The following is a 21,584-nucleotide window of genomic DNA, read 5'->3' on the forward strand; positions in this document are numbered from 1 at the left end:
ACAATTCCAATTCAACAACAATGTGCAACTTAGATTCTTTCAGCCTACATTCAAATTCAGAATGTAGTCCATATACTTCAACAGCTAATGCTTTAAGCAGGTCAGAAGATCAATGGTCCTCCCCATTTTTATACTCACTGGAGTACCTGTGTGCAATAGATCACTTTTGTGTGCATTTCAAAGGTGGTAAACCTCGGCAGGCCCTCAGTGCAACCTCAGTTTGGAGAATACAAAGTGCTCAAGATGTATCCATAAACAGTTTTTTTTTAAGCAATATTTTAATAACTCTAATCTGGCCCAAAACAAGCAGCACAGAGGGAAAAGACTGAGAAAAAGGGAGGAAGAGGTTGGAAAAAGTCACAGAAACTTCAGCTCAAAGATGAAACCTACAGCTGGAACACCTTTTAAGTTTGGCCTGGCTTAATGCAACAGTGACCACTGTAGGTCCAAAACTGCAATGTGGAACTTGTTTATTACAAATTTCCATAGTTGCATTCTTGCAGGGGACCATGAATAGGTGAAAACACTACACCTGAATCCCATTAGGTACTTCTTTTTACAAGCTATTTTTAAAGCAAACCCAACATTTTCTTGTAAAAGCCTTTAATGAGCTGCAGCAACATTCAATTTTCTTTATGAACTGCTCTGAAGTTGCAATGCAACTTAGCTGATAACTTGATTCTCTGATACCCAAAACACTAGTAAAAATTCAGTGTTTTTCTCTTTTTCTTTTAACTACATAAAAGCAGTATCTATGAAACCATTAATGTGACTTCATTAATAAATGGCCACCAGAACAGAACAAGGTAATTATCTCAGAATTCCTACCTTGTAATACTGTCCCATGTTGACTGTTGGAGGAGGGTACTGCCCTGTGTTTTGCTGGCTTGGCATCCTCTGTCCAGGATAGTTGGGAGATGTGAGGGGTCTCGGAGGGTTGGGAGTGGGGTACTGACCAGGCTGGTTTGGAAACTGGCTATTTGGTCCATACTGCTGGTTTCCATAATTTGGCTGTTTCAGGACATGAAGACAAAGCCATGTTTTATGCAAGCAGCTTTTTTGTATGAGTATTAGCATACATTCAGAAGCACAATCAAAACCCCTTCAGATGAATACTTCTTAAAAGCATAAAAATCTTGCAAACCAAGGTGGGGTAAGTCGCACTCAGCCTTGTAACCCTGTCAACGGGCTTGAAGAAACCAGAATTACAACCAGACACAATGTTCACAAAATTTCTGTGTTTTTGCAAGTGCTACCACACCCAAGCCTGGGGATCCTTTTCCAGATGTAGAATGGAAGAACAAAAAGAAAAAGTTAAATAAATAAATAAATAAATAAATAAACCCTGGAAGGGACAAGAGCACAGAAAATGTGCTGTCCCCACCTGCCTTTTCAACCAAACTGTTCTGCTGGCCTCCTGCCAGAGCGTTCAGCAATACTTTAACAACTAATAGTCCTAAGCACTCTGCAAGTGCTAGCTAAGCCTGCACTGTGGTTTCAGAATTGAAGTAATGAAAATTGGAACTCCAAAGGTAATGGGATGTCAATTTGAAAAATAAACTTAATGATATTTCCATAAATGAACCCTACAATAAACAATAGGCAAACATCATCTGCAAAATTCCAGCCCAGCAAACATGCAACATTTATGGCACTGCTCAGAAATTACTTGTTGGAAATATGAACATATTCACTTACAATGAAAAACCCGATTCTGAAGCAGCAAAAATAGATTTAAAGTCATCCTTAAGATATGACATCTGAAAAATCATGAACAAGCCACATTTTGCATTTTCTTAACTTACTTGTAAAAAACTTCTCCTGAGAGAAACAACTCCTGCAAAAGCACATCCCTTTTATATTTCTGATTAGTTTTTTTATTTAGAACAAAAAACAGTTTGCAGAGCAGGAAAGAAATGTAGCTCTGTAGAGTAGGCAGAAATGTTTTCTTTATTTTCTACATGCCACGGTCCTCTTTGCTGTGCATTTTCTATAACTCTTACTACCATAACTATTGTCAGGGAAGTACCACAATATTCAGAGCTCTACACCTGTTGCTGAAGTCTCAGCTGATTATAGAATTTCACCAGGAAATTATCTCTGAAGTTACCAAGTGATGTCTACATTTGTAAAAACATTTAGGCGTACATAGATGCTGGGAGCTGCTGGACTACTGCCCAATTCATACTAACTTGAAGAATAAAACACATTGGTGTTTTTAAATTCCAAAAGCTCATTTGTCTACATCTACATATACGGTTGTATAAATTTATCTAAATATTTGACCCTAAGTGTTTTGCTTTGTCATAATACAAGTAAATGGCAATGCAATTTTGCCTATAAAGCCATTCAGATCTCCTATAGCAGCATGGGACCTTATCCCACTCCACAGAAGCTGGTATTAGATAAATGCTGACAGAGAGGGATTTGAGTTCAACATTATTTATATGCATCTTAGTGACTATGAAAATCAACACTCAAAAAGTTTGGAAAGCAACTCTTCTCTAAAATATGACTGCTATTACTACTGGCGTTACAGTACAATGTCTGTCTTGTATTTCATTAAAAAATAAAACCGTCCAAGAAAACACAGATCAGATATCTCCTGGGCTTAAATGAAGTATTTCACCCTCAGTGTCTCTTCTAAGTTGCCACATTAAAAGACTCCACTCATGTGATGCCTGTTTAAGGTCAATGAAGTCAGCATAAGAATCTAAGAATTATATTCTGGTTTGGGGCCTTTCTTGGACTTGATGACATTCATATGGACTAATATAGCAAGGGTCAAGCTGAATACTTTAGAAGCTAAAAAAGAAGAGCTGCTCCAGCTAATACTTTAATGGCTCACTCTACCAAGGCTGGAACAAAGATGCACCTATCTTGAGGGATGTGCACCACACATTATCCAGTACGTTACAACTTGCAGTCAAAGGAACAGTGTCCACAAAAGATCATTTATTTTATTACCTCTCCTGGGTATGGTCTCTTTATGCCCTGTATAGGCAAAGACTGGGGGCGTGGGCCTGGATAGGCCTGCTGAGGCATCCTCTGCCCATGGGTGCTGAAGGGGCTCATTCCAGGAGGCCGAGGCTGGTTCATGCCCATGGGTGGCCCGCTCATGCTGGAAGGTGTCATTCCTGCTCCCATGCTTGCTGGGTTCATGTTGCCTGGCATAGAAGCAGGACCACGAGGACCAGGCTGGTTCATAAACTGGTTGTTGTAAGCCTGAGTCGGACCCATCTGGAAAGAGGAACAAACCTTCAACGGAAGAAGAAGAAAAAAAAAAAAAGAATAAAATGCGACATGCATTTATAAAATGGGAAGAGGGAGCTGAACATGCTTTTGGGGAAGGGAAGAAGGGAAGGATTTATGTCGCATTTTCCTTCAATGTTCTCTAACATTTGATGGGCGGTGAAGTTATTTATAATAAAAATCCAATTGGAATTGTAAAAAGCATAAGAGTGGAAGACAGATGTAAAACTAAAGTGAGAAATTAAATTGTTTCAATTGGCTGGTCTAGTACTGTGAGGTAACAGCTTAGGATGTTGGCTGTGCAAATAGAGCACAACAATACAGTTTCTAAGACTCTGTGCTTTTCATCACCTGGCATATGGACTCTTATACTTCAGAATTCAGAGAAGTAAAATGGTATTGAATTGATCAAGCCCTTGTTTATTTTAAGGAAAAATTGATTTCACGATATCATAACATGCTAGAAGTTATGAATCACTAGAAATGCATATCTCACAGAGTGGCCTATATAGACAACATCATTACAAACCCAACCTCTCTTCTATTGTTGTTTCCATGTTTTATTGGAAATAAGCCAAATAACCACCTGCAGTTAGGAAAATAAACAATTGTCCAAGAGCTACAAAACCTATTGAAAGATTCTAGAACATTTCACTAGGAACTCAAATTTAGAGGGCTGGCAAAGGCAGCAATAATGTATAATGTCAGATGCAGCTGTAACTGAGAAATCTTCCTTATTTTTTTTTTTTAGGAGAAAACCCCTAATCTGCAAAATACAGTTAGGCAAGTTTTATTGGGAAAAACATGGGGACTGACTCATACCTACATACACACGTTCCAGCAGTGTCTCATAAGCATTTCTAACCATGCTCATGCACCAAAAAAATAAAAAAAAGAAAAAAAATACAGTAGGCACCCTAAGAAAGACAACAGTGAGAAGGACAGCCAATTCCCTGTAATGGTCCAGATCAGGCAGGTATGAAGACATAAGGGTTACTCTCTTACCGGTCCGTACTGGTTCATGTCCTTATTCTGTGTTTCCTGAAGGGCTGCCACAGTGGCTGTAGCTGTAGCTGTTGCTGTAGCAGCTGCAGCTGCAACTGCAGCAGCAGCAGCAGCAGCAGCTGGCTGGGTGAAATCAGCTGGTGGCCTCGTGTGGGGAGGAATCCCCATTCCTGCAGGGGTATTTGGGCCTCCAGGGTAACTAACAGGGAAGAAGAGAATGGAGGAGAGAATTAAGATGTGCCTGGTGGATTTTGTATTGAATGTTGGTGTGATCCTCACCTGGAGCTGTTCCAAAAGCACGTATCAATGACTAATGAAAGCCAGCAGGCCAGGTAATTAGGTGTGTACAGGAGATAGGGGTTGCATCTACATGTTACACCTGCTGCCCAGGTGCAATAGTCATAGGTCTGCCACTGGGATTGCATAGCATTGCCAGCAGTCATTTTGGGGGCAGTGAACTTCTTTGCAGCTCTGTAGCCTCCTGCAAAGTAGAGCTGAACTCCTGAAGGTAAATGTTCTGCTCCTCAGTAGCGTAGGGACAAATGCACAGGAGCAGGAACAGTGAATTTCCTCCAAGACAGCACATTAATCTGCCTCAGTGGTGAATTATAGCAAGTGTTCAAGATATCATAAAAGCATTTCTCCCTGAACCTTAGCAGAAAGGCCAGGAGAGACCCAATGCAATCGACTCCACTGGATCCCACACTGTGTGCTCTGCAGTTCCTGCCCATCTCTTCTATTGATTCTAAGATAAACCAAGCTAAGCCAAACCATGCCTTTCCCACCTCAAGTTATCAAATATCTTTATAACTATGGGCCAATATACTGTGCCCCTTTTGGAGATGCTAATACAAAGCTGAAGAAACTTTTTGGCTTGTTCAAGGTCACTCATTAGATCAGTGGCAGAGATGAAGGAAGAGATAAACTCTCTCTCTCTCTCTGAGTCCCAAGCTTATATTCTTCACACTAGACTGCCTATGCTAACAGCAGCAGTCTCTTCAGCAGCCTTTGCCCTGGGACCATAAATAGTGGTTTCAGTTAAGTGCCCCCACCATCCCTGTTACAAAGTATAGACACAGAAAGTCAACATGTAACTAATGCCAGGTTATTACTTTTGGATTATATGACTAACACAGCATTTATTTCCCCAAAATAAATACAAAACACGACCATCTTTTTTAACAAACATCTTCATTACCAATTCTTTGCAAATTCCTGCTGTGGTTAAGTTTTTGGGCTGAAATATTCTGTTGCATAAGAAACTGTCCACTACTCAAGCTTATTCCTCCATATGCACATAGAAATTATACCATCAATACCTTTCACATCCTGGCCTTATTAAATGTTAATCATTCCTAAGCCTGTGGTCTGTTTAACAATCTCTCTTAATTAAAACTTTATTTTGAGGGTTTATTAGAGCTAATTGATTGACCTAAGCCATTCCCATTTACTGTGACGAATTTCTTTGCAGTTTGGGTAGCTGATTTCCAAAGCAGTAAAAGCAGTGTGTGCTTCAGTTAACAGAGACTGTATATAATTAAAGTAAGCCCATGACACTTCTGCTAGGTCACTAAAACAAGCTTTAATCAAGTATTTACATCCATTTTCCACCTCCGAGAAGTAAATCTTACCTGCCACCAAAACCTCCACTTCCAGGATAATTGGGTCGCCCATACATGCCCTGCTGTATGTATGGCTGAGTGGAGCCTGCCTTGGCTGAAAATTGTTGCTGCTGTCCAGCAAACTGAGGGGAATTGATTCCAGGGTTGCTGGTTGTCATCCCAGAAGCCATGGGATTTCCTGCTGGGTTCATAGGGTTGTTAGCATTTGCCATTGGATTTCCCAGCACCTGCAAGAAGGAACATGAGAGTAAGGGGCTGTACCTTGAACTACTTTAAGCAAATTAAGTTGATTTGCTGCAGTCATTAAATTAAAACATAACCACCTGTACTCTGAACTCTAATGAGCACAGACCTCATTGATGTCTAGGAACACATTCCTGGTGATTTCTACTTTTGCCATTTCCAAACAAATGGCAGATTTTCAACTAGATAGAACACAAATTAATATGCTTATTAAAGAAGTTTATGAGAAAGACCTGCTACAACCATGCTGTGGCCATTCATCTGACTACAAGAAAGGACATAGCTTTTCTTTTGAGTCAGGGGGTGTAGGGAGTGAGAGCTTTTTTGTTTGTTTAGTTGGGTTGGTTTGTTTTTTGATGCAGGACTTTGAAGTAACTTGGAAGCAGTCAGTCCCACTGGCACAATGCAAAGGGTACTACAGATAGAAAAACTGTGAAAGGACATATTTCAGTAGCTTAACTTATTCTTGACTCTAAACAGTGTACAAGTCTATTGATTGCTTTTATTGCTTCTTATAAAGGAGTCTTCTGTTCTCTGTATAAAAATACTTGTTTTGCTTGTTTAAAGGACTTTTTTTTCCCAAATTGCTATGATTTACATGGAGATGTTACGTGTGGCTGTTCATGGATCACCTGCATAAGATTTCCTGAAAAGTTTCCTACTTGGGAAGAAACTCAGTGGTCATGATTTTTGCAGAAGACTAACTCAACAACTTCAGGCATTGGAGAAAAGTAATTGGTGAGCCCAGCTCATTCCTTTCCCAAGAGCACGAAGACTTACACAAAATCCTGACATTCATTTCAATCTGCTCTGAATATCTATAACCAAGCTTCATATTCCAGAGTTTCCCTGCTCCCTTGCAGTGACTCTGAAGAAGCATTTTCTTTCTTCATGCAAGAGATTTTGTCCTTCTATTGCACATTCCTCTGAAGTACCACGAAGAGTTCAAGGAACATTACAGTACTCTTATGACAGACAAAACTCTGAGTATTTTTATATCTTTCCTTTTGTCTTTTTAAGTGTAAAAGAAACTGTATTTTCATTTTCTGGCCAATATGTACACCAACATGCTTATTCAGGTATTTCTTTCCCAGATGGGACACCTTTTCTTTTAAGGTTTCTCTCCCAGATTGGATACCTTTTCTTTTAAAGTGTTAAAGAAATCAACAATAGTAAAACATATTATAGATCCTGTAACTGTTTTCTCTTTTTGTTTCATTGAAGAATGATTTTGCCATAACCATAACTGCCATATGAGTATCTCTATGACTTGGCCTCTGAATAATTTCTTTTTCAAATGGCTGATTCCATTACAATTTTGTTTTCAATTTTTTTTACCAAAATAAAAATAATAACAAAAAATCCTCAGAAAATTTTGTATGGGATCTAACACCAAATGGTTTGAAAGAAGTAGAAAAGACAGGTTAGATTTATGTACCATTTGCAGTCATTAAAGATGGTGATGTGTTTTTTGAGATTTTCACCTATGGTGTAAGCGAAGGTCAGACTGTCCACATGCTTAATTTGTACCACATCCCTGGGAGTGCACAGTATCACAAATAATTGGTAACTTCTTCATAAAAGCTGCTTTTTGTATAGTACAATCCAATACACAAACACAGAAGGAAAAGAGAGTTAAGAGTGGAGAGAACCAAACGAATATCCATGAAGTAAGGCTCTCACCTGGAAGCCAAGAGCCCATGTTTGTGCTGCAATGCATGGTGAAACATTTTTGCAAAGTTAGACAGCACTAACAGGAGAGACTGGAAAGAACACAACCTAAAATTGGTAGTTAGCAACTCAGTGTGGGGTAGACTTGGTATTGAATTTCACCAGCCCACAAGTACAACACAACCCCAGGTAAAATCAGCAACTAACTATCATTTGGTGAATCTAGTTAACATTTTTAATAGAACCCATTCAATCTGCATTCTCGAGAGGTTTGGGATTACCCCAATCCCATGCTCTTAGTGTTGAAACCACACAGTGTAAAATATGAGGTAAATCCAAGCCTGACATTTGCATGCAGCCAAAGGAGTGACTGACTCAAGCTCTCAGACACCTCTTGTTCAATGCCACCAAAGAGGACATGACTGGGAAAATAATGCATTGTATACAACAAAGAAAAGACACATTGCTATTGATCCCAAGAGGATTTTCCAAAATACCTTCCATTTTACAAACATCAGCAGAAATGCATATCTAGAGGGAAGGAGGCATAAAAATGAAGCTTACCTGGCTTTGAGAGGTGTTAGTCACACCCCATACTGTGGTGACCACTGACAAAGAGCCTGGAGGCTGGTTGGTATTTTGTTGCCAGGGAACAGAATCGTAAGGGAAAGACCCATCACTGCAAAAACAAATGTTCAGGAGGGTGAGATTTCAGAAGTTTAAATTGTGGCAAATTGCTGGTGGTGACAAAGGAATTAACGTCTACCATTACCTTAACTCTCCACTCTTCCTCCACTATTAGCTTATTATTCTCAGAGGCATGAAGTTTCTTCAATAGTGATGTGATTGTACCAAACCACATAAAATAAATGAAGTCCTTAACTACACTGAAACATAGGGCTTTGACCATGAAAAGGTCTGTTAGCAGTGAAAGTCCAAGTAAATTCAGGGGCAGAGTTTCAAACAAGGACACTAACTTACTCAGAAGCAAGTATTTTTTTGCAATTCATCTCAAACTCTTGAACTATCACTCCTTCAGCTGCCTTATATCAATTCAATTAGATTTTGAGACTAGACTGCAGCTCCACTGCCTGCAGTGGGTCCCCAAATGGCCAGAAAAGCCTTTAAAGCAATAGCAGTTCAACATCATTTTGAAAAGTAAATTGAAATTCAGATAGTGTTCTCCCACACGATGGATAAGCTGCATGCCAAAAACGGTATTAGCTAATCAGCATTCTAGAAAATCAACTGCAGATATACAACACATCTTTCAGATAAATATGTGGATGAGAGGATTGGGTTTTTCCATTAGCTTTGTCCACAGATACAAACAAACATTTCTTACAGTTCTTTTCATACAAAAGCATTGGTGGTTTCAGAATGAGCCCAGGATAGGTACGCACTTAGCGTAATTAATGAAATATCTTAAATCCAGTGAAAGTAACTATTAACCCTATAACCATAAAATACATTCTATTTGAAATTTACTCATTATTATACTATTAACTTGTAAATTAGATTTCAATTTGCATATATATATATATATATACATACACTCAGGTGATCCTTCCTCGTCCAGATATTTATATATAAATACCATTTAACAGATACACATTGCTCCTTCATTTTCAAACACCATTGATTTGTATTTTACATCAAGAACTGCATTTTTGTCTTGACTACCAGCTATCACCAAAAATTCTGTCCAGGGCTAGCATGCCTAAAGACTCTCTACAGGCTCTACATGCACTCTATCAATGTGCTTCAAAGCCTGCTCACTCTCCCGTGACCCCAGGCAGGGCTCCAGGCTTGGACCACTCCTTCCTTTTGTGCTGTGAGCCAGAGTCAAGGACTACCTCCGTGTTCATTCTTTAGCCTGCTCATAATGCCAAGCGTGAATCATTTAAGAACAGGAATTGCTCTGCACAAAGTGTGTGTGTGTGATAAAAGCTGCCTCTGTCCCAAGTAAAAAATAAAGTAATAACAGCAGAAACTGTGTATATGAAGCAGTGAATATGTTTCACAAACAGCTAGGAAATTTTAAACTAATTCCACAATGCTCTGCCAGCACACCAGCAATGTATTAGAACATAACTGTGAATTTGAACTAACCTATTTGCTTCAAAGTATCCATATGCAATTAAGCAATAAAATCACACAAAAATTTTAATTAAAGAATAATTTCCCCTAACAAATAATTGGAGAAAATTAATGGTAAATACTAATCTCTGTAAGATGCCTCACAATGTCATCTTTACATTGACAGCATCCATATAAACCAGTGTGTGAATAAGGGCATACTGAACACCTTGCAACCACTAAGTCCTGCTAGCTCATGTTTCTTTAAAATATTTTCTCTTAGAATCTTGCCCCTCTCACTCAGAGGCTCAGACAATGGCTCCAGTGACTAATAATTTGCAAGTGACGCAATGCAAGTCCCCCCACCAGCATGGAGACAAATGATGACTAACCCAGAATTTGTGACTGCTATTAAGATTTCCTCTTTTATCCTGCTCTGAATGATGCCTCCTACTTTACTTCCTTCTCTGACTGTTTCTGATGATGTCTGCTCTGTGATTTGTTTGGATATTTATGGCACATATGAGTGTTCATGTACTTCAGTGACTACAAAGAAGCTCTCTCCATGACATAAGCAGTGAAAAGAACTCACTGCAGACATTCCTCTCTATTCCCCACTGATGTGCTGTGGACAGGTAATAAAACCTGAGGAGCAAGGCAAATATTTTGCAAGTGTATGAGTAAATAAGAAGGGTAATGACAGGCAGGAATCAAACCACAGAGTCACTAAAGATTCTTCTAATGCAAATATGCCGTACAGTTTGTAAAACACACTCCAACTTTGAGCAAGTGATGCTTCAGCCTGCTGTTAAGAAGTTGTAATCATTACTTCACTTTCTTTGCCTCCTAAGCATGTTCCTCTTACCCATTCCTCTCCTTTACAGTATGCAGAAGGGATTTCATGTATCATTCCTCCATAGTTTTCAGTGGTAGAGTCAGATCATTTGTTTTGTGGAAGGCTACACTGGGTTCTCAAACACTATATAATCACTTCATCCTAATTATAAATACAGAGTAAGTCACTCAATTTTTACTGTATTACAGTTAAAATGGGTGACACCTCAAGAAACCATATTGTTGACAAATAATAAAGCCTCCAGCACCACACAAAAAAGCCAGAAAAAGAGACCAGCTATAGATTTGTTGAGAAATATTCATTGTGCACGTTGAACCACATGACTACCACATTATCCAACACAGGTTGGATAGTGTTAAATCTCAAACCATATTAAACAACAGAAATTATAGCATCACTGAAATAGTGATAGATGTGCCTTGCAGAACAATAACTTAAATAGCCTAATATCCACTCACTGTCCTAAACCTCATCCCTCAAGTTTCACCTTAGTCACCCCATGAGAAATCCGAGGCAATCTCCTGGTTTGCATTCCCCAGCATTTACTCTGGCCCATCACCAGTTACATGCATGTCTGAGTATGGCTTTTGCCACACTGGATACAATACCCACCTTTTCTCCATCACATGAAGTCTTCCTTGGTTTCAAGCAGTAAGAGATGCTGAAACTCATGCCATTCAACTACAGGATTACTTGTCCCTCCACTCTGCTCTTTCAAGTTCCATTTCTGTCCTTAAAACTACCCAAAGGAATATTCCCACCATCAAAGGAAAATCCATGTAAGTGCTGTAATGAAACGTGACCAATCCAATTCTCATTTGCAAAGAGCAGTGGTTTTCCCCCATTATTATACAGAACTGTGAATTATCCTGAAATCCCCTTCTTAAAACTTGAAAATGGCAGCCAATAAAGAATGAAACTTCAACCTCTTCAGCCAAAGCGAAATGCTGCCCATGACATTGTTCCTGTTGAACTGTACAAGGGTAATTAAGTCTCTCACTGCACCCTGGAGGGCAGTGAGTCAGTTTGGACTCAGCTGGAGCCCACTAAAAGAGTATTGACTAAATTTACTATAGTGCTAATGAACCTATACATACTACTGGTCAGTATTAAAGGCCAAACAGCAGAGGAAGCAGAGAGGAAGAGATGGAGGGAAATTACTTCTCAAAGTAATGTTTTGCTACTCTGAAGTAGCAAAACTGCTATGAAGCAATGAGGAAGGATTTTTTAGCTACTGGCAAATGTACTGAACCCACCAGTAATATCACACTCATGTTGAAGAAATACACTGGTAGTTAGGTCTAAAAAGCTTCTCTTAATCCCAGTACTAGACAGATATCCAGTGTCTAGGAAAAGTTACAGACTTCATGTCAGACAGAGACTGATAGTTAATACGAATAAAAATTGCTTAACAACAAATGACCTTTGTAGAATAAATTAATACAAATGAATTCTGTATACATGATTTGTGGCATTATTTGCTGTGTTTTAAATATGTTTCTGTTGTCACTAAAGCAATTGTATATGTATCCAATACTCTGTTTACATGTCTTCATTCCTTGAAGAAGGAAAGATTCAGATGGTTTAGTGAAGCATGCAGCCCTAGAGCATTGGCACTTTACATATTGTGGAGGAGAGTGAAAACTGGAATTACACATTCCTGGTGATTTTCCACATCACTTGTTGAGACGGCCAGGTGTCTAAAACACTACCTTCATAAAGCATCTACCTCTGTTTCAAACACCGTAAATCTACCAACTACTGCACCAGATGCTGACTTTCCAAAACATCCTTTTCAGCCCAACCACTGACAATCAAATTTCCCACAACTGCTCCTTCAATGGCTACTTTCTGTTACTTCCCCTCCAAGCCACCTTTGCGGTTTTGCAGGGGTCTCTAACATCTCTAAAGCGTGGCCATCCCACCTGAAGGGTAACTGACACACACAGAATTCACACAAACCTTTAACTTTCTCAGCTGAGACACCAAGATGAGCAGGTAATTGCCACTGGAACACTGACTGTCATTTCTCCCACATCTTCTTTTGTCACCCATGGACTCCTTGAGAGGAGAGCATCTCATGACAAGGTGTCAGGTGTCAGAGAATGACAGAGGCCAAACATGCCTTTGCAATAACACATGGCCAAAAATCAGATCTGGCAAAATACAACCCAAAACTGGGGCTGCTGATTTGTTCCTGCCTGCCAACCTGTGTCTGCACCTTGCTCTGCCTCTGGGCAGATGTGTGCTCAGGGTGCTCAGCACCCCTTGCCTGTATTCTTGGCCGGAGCCTCTAGGTGACACTACTTTAATACAAACAAAACCAAAACAATTTCCAAACAAGGCTCCTTGCTCCCCTCTTCCTGCCCTATGACCTGATGTATCTGCAGTGGAAAAATATCACAAATCCCACATTCAGAACAGGCAAGAAAGACCCAGATAACTGAAGCACCAAGACACGAGGTTCATGTCTGGGTTGTCTCACAAGTTAGGCAGCTAAGCTTCTTTCATTCTGGTTTAGTTTTTTTTTATTTGGGTTTCTTGAGGGAACACTACTCATGTAGCTTTATTTTATTAATATGGATTCAGTTTACAAGCCTTCTTGATTAGGGCACTACCACAAACCTAACACTAGAAACTGGGAAAAAGGACGGGGAAGAAAGGTAGCTTGAATCCTTTCTGGAACATTAGTATTTTCATACCAAAAAGGCAGTTCAAATTTAGTATTTGCACTACACCAGGCAAATCTAATGACTCAATAAGCCAGAAATTCCTTAAAACCTGTTCAGAAATTACAAATCAAATGTGGGTTTTTTTCCTTTTCATCAAAGTTCCACTGAAAATATCCCTGGCTTTGAGCATTAATTTGAGAAAACATCACTGTGACAACTGAAACCCAGAATTTGTTTTCACTTAGTGCCAATCAAAAATATTTTGGAGATGTGCTTTTATTTTCTTTGTGAAAACTACTAGATATTTAGAAGGAAACAAATGACTTGTCATTTTTCATTGAGATTCTTTTTCCAAGCAACAAAGCCAGCACCTCCCCACCTGAGATACATGCACCATCTTCATGCACTTACAGTGCTTGGCCAATGTGTTTCAACTTGAACACCTCACATTAGTTTATAGTCTAGGTGACAATTACTATAAACACATTACTATTCAAAAATACAAATCACAAAATTTAAGCAACATATCCCCTGACCTTTTGTGCCATGTTTTCTGTGAACAGACAACAATTTGTTGTCTGTTCACGCAGAGGAACGTGGCAGAGCCAGGAGACACCACTGTGGAAAGAACATGAAGACAACTTAGAGTCAGCAAGGCTATATGATGACATATTGTAAAGGAAACAAAAAGTAAGTACCTCTGTACATCACACATGATGTACAGAACCAAACTAAAAGCTGATGTTGTGTGCAGATACCCTAAACTTTTTACACTCAAGATGAGGAGAGCAAGAGGGTAGTGTAATCAGTCTGTACACTAATAACTGATGGCTAGCAAGAATCAGCTTTTGACCGATGCCGTCTAAGTGATTCACACATTCCTGAAATACATTCCTCTATTTTGCATTATTATTTGAAGATATTTTAATTGTATTGACATAAAGTAAGGCACCACCATGCATTTCACTAAGCAAACACCTAAAACACAATCCCATCCAAACCACTGGATGTTTTTTTGTAATGTTAAAATGAAAAAAAGCCAATTTGGAAGTATTCAATATGACTTTATTTCCCTCTGCTTCTTAATGATGTGACTACTAACATCCAGAGTTTACAAAGAAAATACACAGTTCCCAAAAATATCCCATCGTAATTTCTCCGTTTGTTGATTCCCTCCACTCTTTTCAACTAGATGAGTATTGAGTATGTTCTCTGATTCTTTAACTTCTCCCAACTCCAAATGCACAACAGATCCATGCCTAGTCCCTGCCTACCAAGAAAGAATTGCCTCAAGTGTTGTTTCAGTACTGGATGTTGCCTGTACCATGAAAAGGAAGACTGAAAGCAAATTTCACCATTCACTGTAAAAAGAAGGAGGCTGTTTTCTGGCAAACTGTATGAGAATACAGAAGCACTCTGAACCCCTTCTAGGTGAGCAGATGCAGGTGAAGCAGTCAAAAGGTGAAGGCAACAAGCCATTTATCAGCTCAGTGGTTTGGATGGCATCTGCTGCTAGCAGGTGGCTATCACCCTCTGCCTCTGCTCTTTTAAATATCCACACACACATTTATAATAACCATTCATGCAGCCAACACACACGCATATATATGCACAATACAGGCGTTTGCGTGGAGACTGAGACAGCAAAACCGAGCTGGCAGTTCAGCAGGTGATGCAAAGTACCTCCGGAAGCTGAAAGCCCTTAACTTTTTCTTTATATCTGTGACAAGGCCTGTGAGGCCTGCATGACTTATGACTGCACAAGGCGGGAATGCTGCCTTCCATTTCACACTGGGTTGCTACAGATCGGGCTGTGACACGCTCGCTGCTGTGCTTCCTGGCACCTTACTCTACACTCAGTGTCATCACTTAGAGCCATGCCTGCAAGTCTCATGCTGCTCAGCAAGAGTTACTGCATCTGATTTTAACTCCTGCAATTAGAAAAATGCATTAGGCCAAATAATTAGATGAATTCCTAGGTTTTTGAACCTGCAAAAACCCACATCTCCCCTGCATGCACATACAGTTCTGCTTCACTACAGATTTCATATATGTCCATGCACATGTGTGTGCACACACAAAGATACAAAGATAACATAACTTATTTCTGTCCATGTGGAATAAACGATCACACCTATGCAGGTAAAAATGCTACTGAGACTCACTCCTGCCTCTAAGAAGCAGAAGGGTTTACATCGTCTGGCACGGGGACTACAGCATCCATCTGATAAAAGGAAAAAAGATTAAACCATCACACCCAGATCTATTGTCACACAAGTAGACCATGCAATGCATTACTACAGCCCAGATTACAGTTACAAAATCCACCGGTAACAGCCCTGCTATTAACATGCCACCTGTTACCTTTTTCAAAATGCTGAAATTATCTTATGATCATTTTCAGCTTGACAAATGCAGTTTAATCTTTATTGCATCTCACAGCACAGATCTGCTTCATCCATGTCTTATTTATCTCACGTGTGTCGGAATGCAACCCCGAGCCCTCAGTCCCCCCCTGCCACCAGGCATTCCTTCTGCTCTGCTTTATCAATATACCTGGGTTTCCATATCCGACTGCTCCTTTACAATAAAAAACACACCCACCCAGTATTCTACCATTGCCTGTTGCCTTGGTAATCCAAATGCCTGGGTACTCGCTGATTATCGGCGAATGAGACTCGCATTGTTCACACCGCAGCGCGTCTGCTATGTTAATGTGAGATAATGGCAGCCAGAAGACTCCTTTTGTTCCCAGCTTTGCTGTTTATTCATAGTGCCTGGAGGTCAGCGACTGCTACAACAACCGGGGAAGGAACCGCTGAGAGCGTGAGCAGATTCCACTTCTGCTTTTGCCTCTGAGACAGGGGGAAACACGAGCAGCCCCGCACAGCGAGAAGGGCACCGGGAGCTCTGCAGTCTGACTCACGCAAGGTGTAGCAGGCGGCTCGGAGGAAGATGTGATGGACTTGCACTTCCGAGATTTTAGATGAAGCTGATTTACGCTCCCCGACAACAGAAAAAAACCGCTTTCTTCGAGAGGCACGGCGGGAAGGGAGGGAGAGAGGGAGGAGGGAGCAGCACAGCACCGCCGCAACTCACGGGAAGCGAGCCGGGCTGGGGGCTCCGGGGTGCCGGGGAGCGGGGACAGCCCTGCCGAGCCCTGCGGGCAGCGGCCGGACCGGGACCGGGGCTGGGACCGGGGGCTGGGACCGGGGCTGGGACCGGGGCTGGGACCGGGGGCTGGGACCGGGGGCAGCGCCCGGGCGGGGACGGGCGGCAGGGCAGGGCAGGGCAGGGCAGGGCCGGGCAGGGCAGGGCAGGGCAGGGCAGGGCAGGGCAGGGCAGGGGCAGCCCGGGCAAGTGACCCGGCCGGGGAGGGACAGCGGAGGGGCAGGTCTGAGAAGCGTCTCCGCGCTCTGCCTGCCCGTCAGGGCAGCTTGGGAATGCTGTTGGTGACACAGGGACACGGGCAAGCAGTCACATCGCATCTCCCCTGACGCGCTAAGTGGGAACCGAGAGCACGAACAGGCTCTAGTAGCTTCCCCGCATTCCCAGCCCGGTGGAGACGAGGATATTCAAAACGGTGCCCCGGCTGGCACACTGCTCCTTAGCCCCGAACAGCCTTTTCATGGGGAGACACCACCGATTCCTGCTAAAGGCACTGCCAGCATCTAATTAATGTCACCGACCCATCTGCCCAGGTTGCTGATGCGCTCTGTCTGCCGAGCAGGCTTTGTTGTCACATCTAGTGAAAACCAGCCAAGAGGGTCTTTGCTTGAATTGCTAGCCTTTTTTTTTTTTTTTTTTTTTTAAGGAAACCATTAGAAAAGCCCTTCACCACTGCAACCAGTAATGACTATTTCCTTTTCTTCTCACTGCGATTCTGAGAGATGAGAGATTTGCGAATCCAAGTGTACGGGAGTAGCAGGAATACAATTGACAAAATTGAGCACCGGGAATTCACTCCTTTTGTAATCTATTTACAGAGAAATCCTGTGGAGGATTTTTATATAAGTGAATGTATAGCAGACACATGTAAAGAAAAAGCATCAAGAAACACATCAAGTCTTAGACAAAATATACATCTGTGATCATTATATTTAAAAAAAAAATCAAAAAATCGTTTAAAAAGACAGGGTATTTGCTGTAATTGATGTCAGGGTACTGTAAGCTCCCTCCCTGCTTAGAAGCCATGTCACCGCCTGGCAGGCAGGCTGGAGCGCGATGCTCACAGCGCGGGTACCCGGAGAGCAGCTACTCGCACCGAACTCGCCCCGCGCTGAACCCGGCCCTCCCCAGCCCTTCCGCGCCCGCAAAGCGCTGCTAAACCGCTCCGCTGGACCTGATGCTGCGCAGGCTTAAGGGCACTGACTTGCTTCTGATGTTCCCTATCCAAAGGTGTTCAATCCAGTTAAAAGACTCCCAATGATTTCATTTAGTTTTGCAACAAAAGGCTAGGCAAAGTATAGCTTTCAATGTCCCCACATGCTTTTCGTGCTGGCAGTCAAAATGGTTAAAAAGCAGGAGTCTGCCATTGTTAAATGATTATTAACCCTACTGCCACCAGAAATCAGTTGGTTTCATTGAGAACAAGTGACAGAAGGTACGTTTCCAATATGCTTGAAGAGGAAAATCATGTAGGCTCAGCACATTATCACCTGCTTTTGAGAGCAGACCTCATGCAAACCATGATACTCCTGTGATAATCACTCAACATAAATCAAAATTGATCAGACATTTTCAGGAATTAGTTGTTCAATATGGCCCAAACCTGAAAACGATACCTGTCTATTCAAAGCTGTTGCTATATTTTAAAAACTAACATAGACAGCTTGAGAAAATCAGATTTTGTCTCAGCAGACACACCTTAAATAATATTTGTCTAGTGTTTGTTTATAAAAATATCAGCTGTCACTTTATAATTAAAAAAAAATCACAAACTAAAACCATAAGTCAACAACATCTACAGGGAAAAGAAAGTATATAGCCACTTAGACATACTTATCAGAAAAAAAAACCCCACTGAATTACAATAGTCCTGCTACATATTAGTTTTATTACAACAGCATTCACATTGACTCATCAATTAATAGAGAAGATCTGTTTTCACATCTGTGCAAGGCACTGTATACACACGAAAAGATGATCCTTATCCTATACATTTTACCAAGCATGTAAAGAATACATATTTGAAAACAAGTTCCCTTTATTGTTTCCTGTTACCACAAGAACTGACCACAAACTTATCTAAGAGGAAATGCAGATTTTTCACATTAAAATAATCCATATTTAATTATTAACAGCTAATGGTTGTATGGTTATACACTTACCAGTTTTCAAGGAGAAGGTACTCATAATTTTCTTTTAGTTTCAACAGGCTCAAAGTTTTCTTCCACCTCCTCCCCATTAAGTGTTTCACTTAAATGATGAGATGGACAAACAACACTTGGGACAATACTTTGGAGCAATTAGTAATTAGTTTTAGCTTTGGAATGCTTAGAGGATAAGCAGACTATACTGAAGACATTTTCTGGGTTTTTTTAAGAAATGGCACTTCTGCAGAAACATTTCTTGATTCTGAATTCTTCCCTATTCTCTCCTTGTGGAAAATATTAATATTTCTTGACAGAAAGGAAAACAGAAAAAACAGCAAAGCTACTTTTGCAGAATCAGAAGTAATACAGGTTTCTTTACTGGGTAGATTATATTCTTTTATATTAGGATTTACCATCTGTTCACTCCCTAATTATATTTATTTCACAACTCCACAACCAGAAAGATGAAAAGGCTGTGAAACAATTTTATCTTTTACCTCAAGAGGTATAAATTCTTTTGCAAAGTTTTTCCCTGAATATCAGAGCCACAGGACATAATGGCTTCATAAAAGTCTATATGTGGCACCTGACCTCATCCAGACATTTTTGAACTATCACTGTTGGTCAAAGCAGCCTATGACACAAAATTAAAAAGATAGCAGCTTTTACAGAATTTCTGACACTGTTTGTACTAACTAATATGTTATAACCAGTTCACTCCTGATTGCTAATGATCCAAGAGCCAGTCCTTACCACTCCGTAAAAATTTAGTTAGAATTACCATTCTTTTCCAAGAGCTCCTATGAAAGTTTGAAAGTTGAACTCTTAGTCAGGTTTAAATTGGAAGAAAAAAAGGACAAAACGAGAATCAAAAGCAAAGACTCTTTAAAACAAGTCTAGCCACTAAAAGTATTTATGATTGCCTGAACATAAAACATTAACGGTAATAAATAACACATCTACTGTATGATTGAATTAATGTTTCATTTCATCTACTGTTCAATTTTCTCTAAACCTTTAGCACTAAGTAATTTGTGATAAAAATAATATTATCTTCATATTTTTCATCAAGAATGACTGCCCTATAGAGGCATTACCACCCATTGGTCACTAACTGTGAAACAGCTGGCAATTAATACATGAGACCAAAATCTGGAGCAAGAGTGAAGGCAGTAAGAACTCCACAGATGCTCATGACAACACACTAAACTGCAACTAACAGCTGTCCATTTCTAGGTGGTTTTGTTGACAAATAAGCATTATTACAAGCTGTGCAAGAAATGAGAAGCCCCCCAGAGCTTGCCTGAGTCAGACTGACCTGAAAATGAACTAGGGTGCAATTCCTGCTGGGATTGATTGGAACTGTACCCATTTCAACCAAGATTCAATTTGATGCACATGTAGAGGTCCACCACTTAATGCAATAAAGTGTAAAGTAGGAACTTCATCAAAGCATTGGAAGGTGTATAATGACAATCATTTGTACTTATATAGCAGTGTTTCCCAAAGACCCTAAATTAATTAAAAAATCAGCCACCTTGAGTAGTATCTGTTATTTCAGGCAGTTTGTCAGATTGGAAAACCACAACACAAAAATAATTACCATGCAAGCTGGAAAGCATGAAATTTCACTCCTGTGCAGAAGGGCTAGCTCAAAGACTAATGGCTCTCCTTAAGATCCCCATAAATCCATTAAATAGGATCTTAATTACAAGTTATACACGATTAAGGTGGTGGATAGGTCCTTCAATACAGGAGTCACTGGTCCTTCAATACAGGAGTAAAGTTTACTCACATGAATCAATAAGAAGGTCTAAGGCAAAAATAAAATCTCACATTCAAGTTTGAGCGTCAGCAAAAGAGTGCAAAGACTTGAAAATCCCCTAAGATTGGGAGGTTTTTTTTTGACAACCCAGTGCTCATTCTGTTCACAAAACACAGGAGTTTGCAATCCAACCAACTGCCCTACATTATACAGTAGGTATTTAGCTGAATTTTTTTCTATATGTAACACTTGATTATTCTGTTAATGAAAAACTAAATTTAGAAAGGAATTAGCACAATATAATCCCTACTCTGAAAGCATTTATTGCATTTCTGTAGCTCTTTTTATGGCTTACATTCTACTCTCTATAAATGCATTTAACCAACAGTAACACTGTGAAAGCCCTCCTTGATCAGTCTACTTCAGTTTTTTCTCATAGCTCAATTAACTTTTAAAAATCAAAGATTGTCCTTAAAAACAGGCCAGACCTGAATTACTTCCAGTGTAAGTGCCCATAGTTTATTAAATATGAATACTTAGATTTAGAGTCCTGTGATACATTATTGAGTCACAATTTATTTTAAATAGCTGAGCCCTGTTTCAACTTTGAGACTAAGCAGCTGTGTTTCTGTAGTGCCAGCTACATCACAATTCTAGTCCCCTGACTAGAGCTAGCAAATTTTGTTGCTTGCAAAAGGAGCAGCAGAAAAAGCTCTTTGTGGAGTACTCAAGATCATCTGATGATGGGGAAGGATTTAATTGTATGTCTAATGACAACCAGCAGCTCACATATATCTTACAATGCCTTTGTTAAGTAAGGTTCTTGCATATGCTCTTGGTTGTTCTAATTTAATATCTAGTTCTTTTACAAAACCTAAAGTAGCTGGCTACATTAATTGTTCCAGGAAATACATAGCATACTTTTTTTTGTTTGTTTGAATTAACAGAAAAGTCTTGAGGATTCCAGATAAGATACTGTGAACTTTAATACTGAGCTTTTGACCCAAATGTAATCTAATGCAAATACAAATGGTGCTTCATCAACAGCTTCATCACTGATTGTAGTTAATACCGTACTTAATGGCTTTTCATCTTTTGTTTAAT

The 21,584-nt window shown here is 40.2% G+C and overlaps 1 protein-coding gene across 9 annotated transcripts in view; it reads right to left on the minus strand.

Moving 5' to 3' along the window:
- ZMIZ1 (zinc finger MIZ-type containing 1) overlaps window positions 1–21,584 on the minus strand; it is a 335,118-nt gene that overhangs the window by 27,978 nt on the left and 285,556 nt on the right. For 6 of the 9 annotated variants that reach the window (XM_077784564.1, XM_021526678.3, XM_021526679.3 and 3 more), the window contains 5 exons: window positions 8,358–8,472; window positions 5,889–6,106; window positions 4,258–4,456; window positions 2,968–3,258; window positions 829–1,011 (listed from right to left, as the gene is read on the minus strand). In XM_077784564.1, the coding sequence (XP_077640690.1) occupies window positions 829–1,011; window positions 2,968–3,258; window positions 4,258–4,456; window positions 5,889–6,106; window positions 8,358–8,472 (1,006 nt within the window). Of the gene's footprint in view, window positions 1–828; window positions 1,012–2,967; window positions 3,259–4,257; window positions 4,457–5,888; window positions 6,107–8,357; window positions 8,473–15,956; window positions 16,529–21,584 lie in introns of those variants that run through there. The other 3 variants (XM_021526684.3, XM_021526685.3, XM_021526680.3) reach the window with 3 other exon arrangements.

Source organism: Lonchura striata, chromosome 7 (genome assembly GCF_046129695.1).
Source record: "Lonchura striata isolate bLonStr1 chromosome 7, bLonStr1.mat, whole genome shotgun sequence".
In the NCBI taxonomy this organism is placed as follows: domain Eukaryota; kingdom Metazoa; phylum Chordata; class Aves; order Passeriformes; family Estrildidae; genus Lonchura; species Lonchura striata.